Genomic DNA, 15350 nt, shown 5'->3' on the forward strand with positions numbered 1-15350 from the left:
CTTCCTTCCTTCCTTCCTTCCTTCCTTCCTTCCTTCCTTCCTGATGGTGATGCTAATATAGGTGACTCGTCTCAAGTCTTCTTGATAAAATCATGGCATTCTTGTAATTCTTGATGGAATAGTGATTTTGAAGTATTATTCCTGTAGATTGGCCAATAAATGCATCTGATAATTGAAAATAAATCAATACCCAACTAGAGTCTTTAATATGTGAAAAGATGTATATATTCCAAATAAAGTTAAAAAGCTGTTTGTTTTAAAAATAAGCCTACCATGTAAACGTTGCCTAGAAAAGCTGAGGACTAGATCAAGAATAGCTAGGAAAAAAATAAAGACAGATAAAAACCTTATAGATTTGAGAGAAAACTTGTAAATGATCCAAAGACAGTAAACTCACCTTTAGCTTTCTTTGAAGCTGGTACATCTTCAACATCTTCTAGAGTACAGAAAAAAGACACATAGAATCACAGTCAATTTTTCAGTTTTCCCAAAGAGGAAGTATTGTATTTAAAGGTTTTTAAGAGTCATAAGATCCCTGAATCTACAAACTCAGCACCTACAGTCTCCATAAATAACAGCTTTATGACCAAAACAGGCACTTCTTTGACGTGGAGAGAGGATGTGGAGAAAATGATGAGTGCTGCACTATGATAATCAGGCTGGCAAAGGTTACTTAGGGAAAAGGCCTGCGGTGACCTCCAACACCCACCCTCAGGTTTCCCTCCTCCTCTGACTCCTAAAGCTCCTTTTAAAAATCATAATCACTTATAGAATTTAGGAAAGTTAAGGTAAATGGATTCACACATACAGGCTAGATAAAGAGATCGGTGTCTACCCACACAATTTATTAGCAGATTGATTAGATTTGAGCCTTTTCGACAATTCTAAAAAGCCCAGAAACAAACCCATGCATATACATGGGTCAACTAATCTTTGAAAAATGTACCAAGAATAAACAATGGGGGAAAGATAGTCTCTTCAGTATATGCTGTTGGGAAAATCGGATATCTATATGCAAAACAATGAAAGTGGACCTTTATCTTTCACCTTCCCAAAATCAATCCAAAATGGATTTAAAGACTTAAATGTAAAACCTGAAACACTTTTAAAAGTAAACGTAGGGGAAGAGCTTCTTAACATTGGTCTTGGCAATGATTTTATGAATCTGACACTAAAAGTATAGGCAACAAAAGCAAAAATAAACAATTGGAACTACATCACACTAAAACGTTTATGTACAGCGAAAGAAAAAATGAACAAAATGAAAAGGCACATTATGAAATGGGAGAAAATATTTGCAAGCTATTTATCCAAAGGAGGTTAATACCTAAAATATACAAGACATTGATACAACTCAATAGCAAAAAAACAAATAAATGGGCAAAGGACCTGAACAGACACTTTTCTAAAGACATATACAAATGATTAGGGTACGTGAAAAGATGCCCTATGTTATTAATTATCATGAAATGAAATAAAACCACAATGAGATATCCCCTCATATCTGTTAGAATAGTGATTATCAAAAAGTCAAATGAGATGTGTTGGTGAGGATTTAAGAGAAAAGGGAACACTGTTGATGGGAATGTAAATTAGTATTGCCATTATGGAAAGCAGTATGGAGGTTCCTCAAAAATTTGTTTGTTTGTTTATTTATTTATTTCATCACTAGACAATAGTCATCCTAACATATTTAAGAAGCAGCTACCATATGATCCAGCAATTTCACCTCTGGGTATATATCCAAATATATATCAAGTATATTGTATGCTTGAAACTTTCTAAGAGAGTAGATCTTAAATGTTCTCACCACACACACACACACACACACAAACACACACATACACACTCACACAGAATGGTGGTAATTATGTGAGGTGATGGCCATGTTAATTAGCTTGAAGTTGGTAATTATTTCGTAATGTATTTGTATATCAAAATATCATATTGTATATCAAACATATATATAATTTTTATTTGTCACTTATACCTCAATAAATTAGTGGGGAAAAGAAGATACTACATTTGAACTAAAGCTCAAATACATATACAATGACTCTTAAGTTATATTGTGTAAATCACTTGGTCTTTTCTGCATTCAACTTACAAGCACATATTGGAATAATGTGGAAGTAGTTTTAAGTCTGAGGTAATTCTAATGCAATATAATGGAATGATGCTTTAATTTTTAACATTTGAAATTATCTGAAAGAAGAGCAGTTTTGTATTATTTATTTAGATTTTGCATACCAACTGTTCACTAGTAAGTGAAAAAGGGGTAAGATAGGGTCAGCATGCAAATTTCCTCTAACAGGAAGGCAATATGACCTTTATAGAAAAATGCTATTATGTAGAAGAACATAACAGAAAAAGAAAGAAAATTAGTAGAATATTTTTAATATATATTATTAAAGTTTAGATCTGATCAGTTTTAAATAATATTTAAACATATGTTTAATTAGATTAAATACTGGATAAAATGACCATGGTCTTGAACTGCTTAATCAACAGCTATAAATAATGGAACAGCACAAACTGTTATATGATGTGAAATAACTTAATATGTATATTTTAAAAACGATTTCAGTTCCTAAACAAATCAAATAATAATTGTGTAATAAAAGCCTATTAATTTCCATGAAAGATCTGTACAAAAATAAAATGAGGCAAAATCCGGGTCCACAAGGAACATATATTTTATTTTTGCAGATTATAGCACACTTGAAACTTATTCTTTGGGTCCATTTATTACCACTAGAAAAATAAATACAAGTGGAAGTAATGAAGACCTGTGTGTCTTCAAATTCTGTAATCTGATCCAGCATCAACTGGCTATAAGTGATAAAATCTGGCAAGAGCTGAGTCACATGTCAATCGCTCAGGAGACAGAAGCACAAGAAAGTCAACGACAAGTCTAGGACAGTTGCTATAGAGATGCAATTTCTGTGGAAGTGTCTTAGCAGCAAAACTTTACTGAACTAGGAATAAAATTCAAGAAAGGAATAAGGCACTTACTGTCCACGTATTCTTACAACTTGCACATTGAGTGAGTGGTAGTTTTGACAAAACAAATATTTGACTCTGAAAAGGTAGAATCATGGCAGTGAAAGGAATGTCAAAATGTGCCAATGAAATTTTAAAGAGTGACCTGCTTTTGTGGGACAGACAGTCAAGAAAATGTTTAATGAAGGAAATAAAATTTGAAATGGGACTTGTAATATTTTGAAGGAGATGCCAAAATTAAAGTGAGGGCAACAATAAGAAAAAAGGCTACAGATAGCAAAGGACAGAGATATTCAGGGAGTAGAGGGAATGTTCTGGAAAAGTTGGATAAGATTATCATGTGCAACATCTTATACATCAGGCTAAGTACCCTCAACTGAATTTCACAGCTAGTCAATATTGCTTGAGAGATAAATAATGTTTTAGAGATGTAATTGGTAGAAATAAATAAAACTAGAGCATGAAAAAGTGAATGCAGAGAATGCAATTTGGAAAGTGTTCTAATAGCACAGAAACAATACATTCTCCAAGTAAGAGTCACTGAAGGAGTTAAATACAAAAAAGGCTTTGCCAAAAGAATGGAATAGAATTAAATACAAGTAAGCACAAGAGATTAGTACTATAAGGAATATTAGGATACGTTATCTGAGTTTGGAGAAAGACAGCGGTGCCACTCCCAACTACAACGAAATCCCTAGGGGACACTGATATTTGCTGGGTATAATGAAAAGTTCAATTTTCTATGGGTTGAACCATGGTGCTAGGCCAGTCACAAAGTTGCAAATGCTTAGTAGGAAACAAGACAGAGTTCGCAAGATGTCTGAAAAGGTTAGAAGTGATATGCATCAAGTTAACGGGCAAAACTGGGTAAACTGTGACATCATCACTTCTAATTATGGCAAAATAGTCAATATTTCTTAAGACTTTCTACGTGCTGGGCCCTATTAAGTTATTTTATATCTGTTAACACGTTTGATCCTGACAACCACCATATGAGGCAAGGACTTTTTTTATTTTTTTATTTTTTTGAGATAGGATCTCACTCTGTCACCCAAGGTGGAGTGCATTGCCCGATCTTGGCTCACTGCAGCCTCCGAGGTGAGGACTCTTATATTGAATGTACTGTACAAATGGAGGAGAGAGGGGTTAAATGCTGCCCAAGGTCACAAAACTCATGAGTGGCAGAGCCAGAACAAGAACATAATCCAAATCTGCCTACATCAGGGCCTCATGAAAGAGGATTGAAATTTATCCCACAAATACTATACCTACTATGTGCCAGCCACTGTTCTAAGCACTTTATAAATGTTAACACTTTCCACCTCCTCAGAGAATCTGTGAGGAATATACTCTTTGTGTTCCTATTTTATAGGTGGGACCATTAAAAATCAGAGAGATTCAATGTCTCAGAGCTATAAGAAGTGAAGGAACTGGTTTTTAAGACTATGGCATTCTGGTTCCAGAGATAGCGCTGCTAATCGCAAAGCCATTCTGCCTGTATTAGTCTGTTTTCATACACCATAAAGATGGGCAATTTATCAAGGAAAGAGATCTAATTGACTCGCATTTCAGCCTGGCAAAAGAGGCCTCAGGAAACTTGCAATCACGGCAGAAATGGAAGTCAACATGTCCTTCTTCACATGGTGACAGGGAGAAGAAGAATGAGAACTGAGCAAAGGGGATAACCCCTTATAAAGCCCTCAGATCTCCTGAGAATGTACTCACTATTGTGAGAATAGCATGGAGGGACTGCCCCTTTGATTGAATTACCTCCCACCAGGTCCCTCTCACAACACGTGGGGATATGGAGATATAATTCAGGATGAGATCTGGGTGGGGACACAGCCAAACCATATCACTGCCTCTGGAGGATGACATCCTAAACCCACTGCTCTCTGATTCTAGTACCCGCCCATTAAGTTGCCTAACACACCTGCTGGCAGACTCTGACAGAGTCAAGTCATGCATGAGCCACACACTTGTGCAGAACAGAAATGAAGGAGGAGGCATTCCACTAACCCCCTTAGAATGAGAAGGGGTGCTAAGTGTGTCTTCCAACAATCTATTCTCCCTCAGTGGTGATGAAAAGTTACTTAGTTTTCTTTGAAAATGATAAAGACAATGAAGAGGTAAGCATAATATTTTATTTCTGCTTGCCTAAACATTATAAGTAGTGTAAGCTACTGTTATTTCTAACACTGAAGAATAAAAATGTACTATCTTGACTTTCAAATTGTAGATTTCATTCTTCACTTACATAGAAACAGCTTCCAGAGGAATCAGAGAAAGCAGTGAATCCATCCTCCCATCCAAGCAGTTGTCTGCACTATAAAAGAGTCATGAAAAAATGGGCCATCTTGTCTGTATGGCTGTCATTTTAATCAGGGACTAGGTTTTGTATAACTCTTTAATACTTATTGAATTGGCCTACTGACACAGGGTTTCTTAAATAACTATTAGTTTATTAAAAATTAGAATGATTACAATAGAAAGTCGTGGATTTTGTTTGGTCAAGCAGTCCTTGCATCTTTTGGTTTACTGAAAGAATTTCTCCTTTGTCCAAAATCCACGATTTGCTTCATCTCGTATAACTGTCTGTTTCAACACTTAAGAAAAGTGTTATTCTGTGATCAAGTGGAATGCCTGAAAAAGTAAGAAATTACCTCTCTTTTCTGCCTGAAAGTTTTTACTTATCTCCAATACTGCTCTGCAGCCATGGGTCAAAAAAGTTTCACGGCCAATGGGATTTTTAACAGGGTTCAGGTGTTAAGTCTTCATATCTTTGGAGTCAAGGGTGACCTTGATTCTACAAGGTTGAAGACAGAGATGATTTAAAGACTTAATCTGTTGATATTTAGGAGACTGTGTGTGTATGGACTCTAATAAATATGGACTCTAATTAGAATTGGCTGATAAAAATTCCAAGTATATGAGAAAATGTAGAGGCTAGCCTCAGTACCAAATGGTAGGTATGGTGTATAATTACATGTATTTTTAATTACGTGGGCTTGATAGTGAATTTGCAAATTTTATACTAAAATGCAGATTTCTTATTCTCAGCAAGCAATCATATCTTGGTTCTACGTTTTATTCTCTAGAGCAGTGGCTTTCACGTTTTTCTTCACAGAATTCCTTTATAATCTTAAAATATTAAAGACTCCAAAACATTTTTTATGAATTATATCTATTGACAGTTGCCACAATAGAAATTAAAGCAGTCATTTTCTAAACACAACAATCTCAAACACATATTCTCTTAGAGCAATGATATACTCATAAGTTATTTAGGTTCTGGAGAAGGTATAGGAGCAGGCAAATATAAATAGCGACTTAGGTTCAACATGTAACATGTTTTGACATGGAATGCTTGAAAGAATGTCAGAGACTTCAGTAATCTACAGCAATCCACCTGATTTTAGTCACTTAGACATAAAACTTTGAATTCGACTTTGCCTAATCACTATTCTTTGTCCTTGACCCAAATTTGGTTTCAACTCATGTAAGGTTTTAGAGAAACCTCTGAAAAAAGGCTATTCTAAATAAATAACTAGCCAGCAAACTACACATGGAAATAATTTAAAATAAACTTGTCAAAAGGAAGAGATGTTTATTAAAAAATAAGCTTGCTAGGCATTTAAACCAGTGTCATGTCAAACTAATTTTTAAAAAAGAGAAAAGTAAAGGTTACTTCTTGAGAAGAAAGATATGTTGTTCCTCTGGCACAGAAATACACATAAAATAATGCAAAATATAAGCAAGAGCACAAACAGGGCAAAATGGGACTCCTCAAAGTAAGAATTATTACAGAGAAAAAGCCTGGTTGTATTTCCACCTTACTTTACATATTTTGTGGAAAATGAATATACCATGCCAATTGCCTGCCAATTAAATAATGCTAATTTTGCATTCGAAGAAACATTTTGAATTGAATTGAAATATACAATAACAATAAAAGTTGTGAGACTCGATGCAGTGGCTCACTCCTGTAATCTCAACACTTTGTGAGGCTTAGGCAAGAGGATCACTGGAGCTGCAGAGTTTGAGGCTGTAAGTGAGTTATAATCTCTCCACTGCACTCTTGCCTAGGTGACAGAGCAAGACCCCATCTCAAAAAAAAAAAAAAAAAATTGGATGTTAGGGAAAGAGGGATAGGTATCAGTTATGAAAACCACCACTTCTAAATTTGGATAACTGGAATACAATCAGCACCCTTATATATTTGCAAAACATTTTACTAGACGCATATTCACAGCATTTTTCATAGATAGTTGGAATCTCAGTTTCTTCTTCATATAAAAGATTAATTCATAATGTATATTTTGTGATGTAGGCTGTGTGTTTATAATATAAAAAGTAGAATCTTAAACAGATTTTTTAAAATTTCAGTCTAGCTTTACAGTCAAAGTGAATATTACCTTGAAGGTTTCCTATGATTTATTCATTTAAGATAAAGTTATTTTTCCAGCAACAACTATAAGAACTATAATGAGATATTTTTCTGTGCCAGATACTCTACTAGGTACAAGATTTTACATATGTGTTTTAACCAAAGTCTCATCAATACCCCTATGAATTATGGGGGAAAATATCTGATTTTACAAGAGAACTTTGAGACCCAAAGTTTTGAAAAGAACTTCCCTAAAGCAACACATTTTAAAAAGTGTTGAAAGAAGGCATGAAGCTAACTTTCCTCAGCATCAAGACCCTCACTCTTTCCACTAAACTGTACTATCTTTACTTGCAAAGCACTTTGCTCAGTGCCCTGAAGGAACCAAAAGGTAACAGGATGTTACTTAGAAGTAATTTACAGTCACATGTAGAGAAAATGAAAAAGTATCCAACCAAATAGAAGGGATTCTGAAGTACGAGATAGTATAGTATATGACAATTGATAGTATAACTGCGAGGTAGTTTCAAGAGTGAAATGGTAACTTCCTCTTACTTAGATCAAAGAAGTTTTTTATGGACTCTCTTCCACTGGTGATGGACTTTGAACAGTTGTAATGAATTGTATAGTTAGGGGTATGAAGAATTGTTCAGGAAAAGAGAATGATAGGATCAAATTTAGGAGGCAGCAGTATTAGGAACATAGAATGTTCAATTGGGCTAATATCTACAATACGTATAGAAAATGATGACACCAGAAGACTTTTTTAATGTAGTTTATACCTGGATTCTAGAGTCCCTAGACTCCTGGGCTTAGAAATGTAGAATTTATTCCAAATTTACTATGAAGAAATAGTCAGTGTTTCTCACATACATGGCCCAATCATTTTAAAGTTTGGAAAATGTAATGTCAGCGGACATAAAACGGAAGAATGACAAGTCAGAAAAGGGGCTGTTGGGGAGTGAATGTAATGGTTTAGAGGAGAAACAGTAAAAGCCTACATGACTTAAAACAAAATTAAGGTCAGGGACAAGAAATACCGATTAGTCAAAGTAGAATTCAACGTTTTATGTCTAAGTGACTAAAGAGTAGAAGTCAGACGGCAAGAGAAGAATCTCCTCTTGGGATATGGAGAGGGTGCAGGGATAAGGGAAAGAAGAAATTTATGATAGAAAGATCAGTTGTAAACTTGTGCAGACAAAGGGTGAAGTTAGGAATTGAATATGTGACCAGAGCTGAAAAAATAGGTTAAGCTTCAGAAGAATTTAGGGTCTTATCCACAAAGAGGTAGATAATGTAGATAACAAAACTGGATGGCCCCAATGAGGAAGAGTGCAAAAGAGTAGGAAAGAGAGCTGAGGTTGGAAGAATTCAGCCTCTGGGGAAAAACAGCAGAAGCCCTGTACTGAGCAAATAGACTGAAACAAACAAACAAAAAATCCTATATTATGAAAGCCAAGAGAGGAAAACATTTCAAAAAGGGCAGGTGACCTACAACGTGGAAGGCATCAGGGAGGTTAACAATAGGGGAGAAGTGAGCAAAAGGTAATTCAGCTTTACAATTTGGAGCTCAGTGTTGAACTTGAGGTTAGCTATTTGGGGAGCGTGTTGAGGCAGAAATGGGGGCAGATATCCAGGTTGCATGGAATTAAAGCTGAAAGAGTGGAGAGAAATTGCTGGGATATCTAGTTCAGAAGTGGCTGCAAATGCAAGTGTAGCAAAAGGACAACAGCTCTGAGAAGCAGAAAGGGCAAGGAAAATTTTGTACAAAGGAATATTCATAGGCAGAGGTAGGAGAAACTCTTACAGTGAGAACCACAGAGGTATGATTGAGGGAGAAAGCAAGAGAGGATGGAATCAAAAAGGAATACAGAATGGTAAATCTTAGGAGAAGCAATGCTTTTTGATATGAGAATGGGAGGCTGGTGATAGGGAATATGCAAAAGAGTAAAAAGAGATTTTAATTTGGGGAGAAGGCAAATTTTGAAGAACCCACATTTATGGCATGGATTAATTTTGTCTTTCTCAGTTTTAAACATAAAATTTTTCTGTGTAGTGTCCAGTCTGCTCTGTATGCTCTTAGCAAACACTATAAATAAATCAAAGCCACCTAAATAATACATGTATATGTACCAGCGCAGTTACTCTATGTTCATCTCTACCAGCAGTCTATTTTGACTTCTGCAGTTACAAGAAATCCTCGTAAGTAAACATGTGGGATCCCTAGTCATAGATGCAAAAAAAAAGCTTAGCATGAATTTTTGTATTCTTCCTCAGCCCTCTTCCTTTATCAAATTCACTGCCTTTCTCTGTTTCTGCAGAGATACCCAAAGCTCCAAATTATTTTCTCAACTAACTGGCCGAATTGTGTGTAACCAGTTTAACAGAATATTACATTCTAAGAGTTTACATTTTCCTAAGAAATCTTAATAACCCACGGTAGTTCAAAGCAACATTAGACGGCCAGTTTATTTTAGTCCTCAGGTGTGAGAAGCTCCTTCTATATGTGCTATAACTTAAAGTAATCATGAGTTTTAAAGAATATGAACTGCTACACTGATAACTCACTGAAGATTATTCAAATTGAGGCTAGGGAATAATAAACTGTGCAGGGAAAGTTCACATATGGAATTTTGTAGGCAGCACACAGTGAAGCCAGGAGTGTTCAATAAATGTATGCTACCCTTTCTTAGTGTCTGTCCCATCACTCCCAGGATAAACATGGCTCTCTTGAGGGCAATGTCAGAACAACTTAACATCACCCTTAAATGAATGAGGCCACAGTGCTGGGACCCAAAGTCTAATAATGAACAGTGACAAATGTTTCACCAAATGTGCTTTATACACAACCTTTCTCTGGAGTCTAGCAAAAAGGGTGATCAGAGTGCTGAGTATGATCACTGGTACCTATTAAGGAGGCTTCAGTCAAAGGTAATGGTTCCATTTTTTTCTCCTAAAACAAAATCATCATGAACTTAATCATCCTTGATCTAAAAAGTGATATTGTTTTAAATCCAAGCAAAAGTAAGAGATATATGCTTTCTTTTTATTTTTTCATTTAATAATTGCATGTGTTTTGACACAAAAGTTTAATAACTGAAATCTGTCCCTCGTTAGGGGAGTAACCCATTGTCATTACATGATCATCATCATCATCCTTATTCTTATAGTTACCAATTAATATTCACTTATTATATACCAATCCCTATTTATGCACTCTACTATTTTATCTTAATCTACCCAAAATTTATGAGATGAATTTTGTTATTCAGAATTTTAAAATAAAAGTATTGAAGCACAAAAATGTTCTAGAATTTTTTTCAAGTTATTCATCTTTTAAGTCATGATGGTAACCGGTACTTCTGAAGCTAGTTTCCCTGGTATCAGCTACTACCCTATGATACCATTTGTATATGTATGTCTATTATGAATTTAGTGCTAATTTGTTTAGCAAAAACTACAGTAATGTTGCCATTCCATTTCAGCATGTGACCTCTAACAAGAGAAGTCATTTTATAAAAACAATCACTTCTAAATCATATATGTGTGTGTGCATATATGTACAGGATGTATATATATGTTTGTAAACACACATATATCAAATATATATACACCCATGTGTAGCCTGAAATAAGCTTTGATCCGTTCATTAAGGAGACATTTTTTTTCAGTTTGCATATATCTGTATTAGCTGAGGATGGTTTTGCTTTAATAAAGATTAAATTTAGGATTCTATGATGAAGTACTCGCTAAATTTTTAATGACATAATTAGTTTTACACAATTGTCTAGAACTGGGACGTAAGATATCTTGTTTTTTAATTTAGAAAAAGAAAGGCAATAATCTTGGTTAAAATAAGATTTGTGGATAAAATCTTAAAAACAGACACTAATACTTCTGAAAACATGATAGACTGAATACACTAAAGTGCTCACTCACAGCAACAAAAACTAATACGTTTTGTTGAAGGACTGGGTTTAGAGGAGGTAAGGGAAATCTTCAAATAGAATTGTCCCTTCTGTCCCAGGGAAATTAAAAAAAAAAAAAAAAAAAAAAATAAAGAATTAAAAAAAAAAAAAAAAAAAAAAACTAACTCTGCTGATACATGAAAAGTGGAGCCACATTAGGATAAGTGCTTATATTGAAACTGAAACTCAGTAATTAAGTGTGCAAGGAGCAAAATGGGGGTGTAGAGGCTGAGATCCTTTATTAAGCCAGGGAGAGTGGAACAATGATAAAATTGTCCTAGGGGACTGTGAGAACATAATAGCAGTATAGAACTTAAATTTCCTTCATATTTCTTCCCCCAAAATGGATAGAATAGGTAGACAGCAAAAACCATGCACAATATTTATAACAAATTAGATGAACCCTAAGATATCTATGTATTGAGACAAATTAGTCAAAAATCTACAAGGAATCAAAGTCGCTGGAAGAGGAAGCAGAGGGAAACCATGGGGAGTCTGAGAGATGGGGATCAGTCTCTCAGATAGCCAATAGGTATTTCCCAAAGGAAGTCAGACTGATGAGATCATCAGCTAAAGTTGTGAGGGACTTTGTCAAGTCCAATAGCAGGTGAGCATTGAGAGCTGAAAGTGCTGGAACCCTCAGATACCCTGTGACCTTGGGAAACTGAGAAGCCAGGGCTCACTTTCAGGACGGATTGCCACAAATGGTAAGGAACTGCTGGGAGTGGAATAAAAGGTGAGCAGGACAGGGTCAGTCAAGACAAAGAAAAAGATAAGGTCAGGTAAGTGAGAAAAAGTAACCCAGCTAGGAAAGCTCAAAAAGCTATCTGTCACAAGTTTTGTGCATTATTTATTTTATTTTTTAAAGTGTATTTTTTAAAATAATCACACAGTAAATCGAGTTTTTTTGGTGCAAACTTCTATGAATTTTAAGACACATGTAGATGTGTGTGACTACAACCACAATCACCTCCAAAAAATACCTTTGTTCTCCTCCTTTACAGTGACGCTCTCCCTCTGTCCCTAACCTTGGGCAACTACTGAGCTGTAACCCAATGGAAGAATCTCATATGCATGAAAACTTCCGGTATTTAACTTTTGGAGCTTAGCTTCAGAAGAAATAATGCATTTGAATTCATATAACTATTGCACATATGAATTTTTATTCCTGAGAAATATTCTGTTGTGTGGATGTACTACAGCTTCTATATCCATTTGCCTGTTGAAGGACATTGGGTTATTTCCAGATTTGGTGATTGTGAATATAGCTGCAATAAACATTTATGTTCACGTTTTTGTGAAAACATAAATTTTTATTTCTCTCATCCTTCAGGAGTGAGATGATTGGGTCATAACATAAGCATGTGTTTCTCTTTATAAGAAACGCTCAGTTTTCTATAGTGCCAGTACCATTTTGCCTTCCCAACAGCAATGTATGAAAGTTCTGATTGTTTCAAATGCTTGCCAGCACTTGTTTTTGTTTTTCCATGTTTTTAAAAAGTTTACTTTTTCTAATACATGTGTGCTGTTATACAACAGTGGCTTAGTTTGCAATTCTCTAATAGCTAACAATGTCAAATATCTTTTCTGGTTTTTATTTGCCACTCATACATCCACTTTGGTGAAGTATATGTTAAAATCTTTTGTTCATTTTTCAAAATTAATTTTAACTAACATTTTATTTCACCCAATTTGTAAAAAACACAAGGTCTTTGTTGCATATGTAGTCTTTATTCTTCCACGGAGCATATATTTTTGATTTTCAGATGGTATACAATTTATTATTTTTCTTTTACAAATAGTCCTTTTGGTGTCATATCTTATAACTCTTTGTCTAATGTTAGATCTCAAAGATATTTTCTCCTAAAAGTTTGATAATGTCATGTTTTATATTTAGAGATATCCCTTTTTGATTAATTTTTGTATACCATGTGAGGTTAAGATAACAGTTTGTTTTCAAAAAATACATAGATGTCCAATTGTTTTAGTGCCATTGGTTAAAAAGGTTACTTATTCTCCACTAAATTGCTTCAGAACTTTTATTACAAATCAAATGGTTACGTTATGTGGTTCTATTTCTTGGATTTTTAATGCTACGTCTTGTCATTACTGTAAGTGTACAGTAACATTTAAAATGAGGTAATATGATTATTCCAAATTTGTTCTTTTTAAAAAATGTTTTTGCTATTGTAAAAGAGATTTTATATATTAAGAAATTCTGTCTGAGATTTTAACTGTAATTGCATTAAATTATAGATCAATTTGGGGAGAATTGACCTCCTTGCTATGTTGAATCTTCCAATTTATGAATATGATATATCTCTGCTTATTTTAGATTTTCTTTAATAATTTATATCATCATCTTGTGATTTTCAACATATAGATCATATATACATTTTTATTTATACATAAGTATTTCACATTGGGTAACCTGTACTAATTTTTTTAAATTTTGTTTCCAATCGCATGTTGCATGTGGAAAATAATCAGTTTTCTGTATTAGCTTTATACGCTACTACTTTTTTTTTTTTTTTTGAGATTTAGTCTGGCTGTGTCACCCAGGCTGGAGTGCAGTGGGGCAATCTCAGCTCACTGTAAACTCCATCTCCTGGGTTCACGCCATTCTCCTACCTCAACCTCCCGAGTAGCTGGGACTACAGGCGCCCGCCACCACGCTGGCTAATTTTTTGTATTTTTAGTAGAGACGGGGTTTCACCGCGTTAGCCAGGGTGGGTCTCAAACTCCTGACCTTGTGATCTGCCCACCTCAGCCTCCCAAAGCGCTGGGATTACAGGCGTGAGCCACTGTGCCCGGACACCCTACTACCTTTTTAAACTCACTTACTAATTCCAGTTTTTGTGTTTATACAGGTTTTAGATTTGCTACACAGACAATCATGTGAATAGGCATGGTTTTGTTTTTTCCTTTCCAAATGTATTAATTTTTTTTCTTGCTTTTTTGCAGCGGCATAAAGGAGAAAATGGAAAAGAGACAATATTTTGAAGAAACGATGGTTATGGATTCCTCAAGCAGGTACAAGAAAACGATAAATTCTTGTGCCCTGGATTATGTGACAGAAAGGAAAAAAAAAAAGGTTTTCAGGAATGAAATGATGTAGGAAAGCTGTCAAATAAGTAAAAACTGAGAATGTTTTCTACTAACAGAACTCTACCCAAGGCAATTTCAAAGAAGGCACTACTAGAAAAAGTATGCTATCAAGAGATAGTCAAAAATGCAAAAGAAATGGTAAACTGGTAAACATATAACTAAATATAGGCACATACTGATTAAATAAATAATACTAATAAAATTCACATATTCAGGATTTTGAACAAAATTACCATGTAAGTCAAGATTAGATATGTTGGAATTTAAATGTTTTCATATTCCTCTCTTGTTTAGAAGGGGTTTTCAAATAGCAATTTTATACTTTGTTAGGTGGGTATGGTAAAAAATGTAAGGACAATCACTAAAGTAATAGAAATAAGGTATGGTCTCTGCAAAATGGAATAATGCAAACATATAAAAGGAAAAAACCCTCAATTTATGAAAGTCAAGAAAGATGATAAAGAAGCACTGAGAGAGCATGAGAAAGAGAAAGCAACAAGTAAGACAGTGAGAACCAGACCTAAGATGTTAATAATCATGATAAATGTAAATAGTCTACATTCATCAGATTAAAACTAAAGATCATTGTGTTATATAATATAAAATAAAATTTAGCTCAATATTTTTTGATAGACACATATATAAAACATAATGTCACGAAAGGACATAAAGGTTTAATTGAAAATACATTCAGATAAAATATTAACCAAAAGAAAGCTAGAATAATTACACCAGGAGAGGTGGCTGATGCCTGTAATCCCAGCACTTTGGGAGTACGAGGCGGGTGGATCATGAGGTCAGGAGTTCGAGACCAGCCTGGCCAAGATGGTAAAACGCCGTCTCTACTAAAAAATACAAAAAATTAGCCGGGCGCGGTGGCGAGC

The 15350-nt window shown here is 34.7% G+C and overlaps 1 protein-coding gene across 2 annotated transcripts in view; it reads right to left on the reverse strand.

Moving 5' to 3' along the window:
- The window catches only part of TRDN (triadin), a 420523-nt gene that overhangs the window by 7604 nt on the left and 397569 nt on the right, over positions 1 to 15350 (reverse strand). For both annotated transcript variants that reach the window (XM_011944454.1, XM_011944455.1), the window contains one exon: positions 398 to 436. In XM_011944454.1, the coding sequence (XP_011799844.1) occupies positions 398 to 436 (39 nt within the window). The remainder of the gene's footprint in view (positions 1 to 397; positions 437 to 15350) is intronic.

Source organism: Colobus angolensis, unplaced genomic scaffold (genome assembly GCF_000951035.1).
Source record: "Colobus angolensis palliatus isolate OR3802 unplaced genomic scaffold, Cang.pa_1.0 Scaffold231, whole genome shotgun sequence".
NCBI lineage: Eukaryota > Metazoa > Chordata > Mammalia > Primates > Cercopithecidae > Colobus > Colobus angolensis.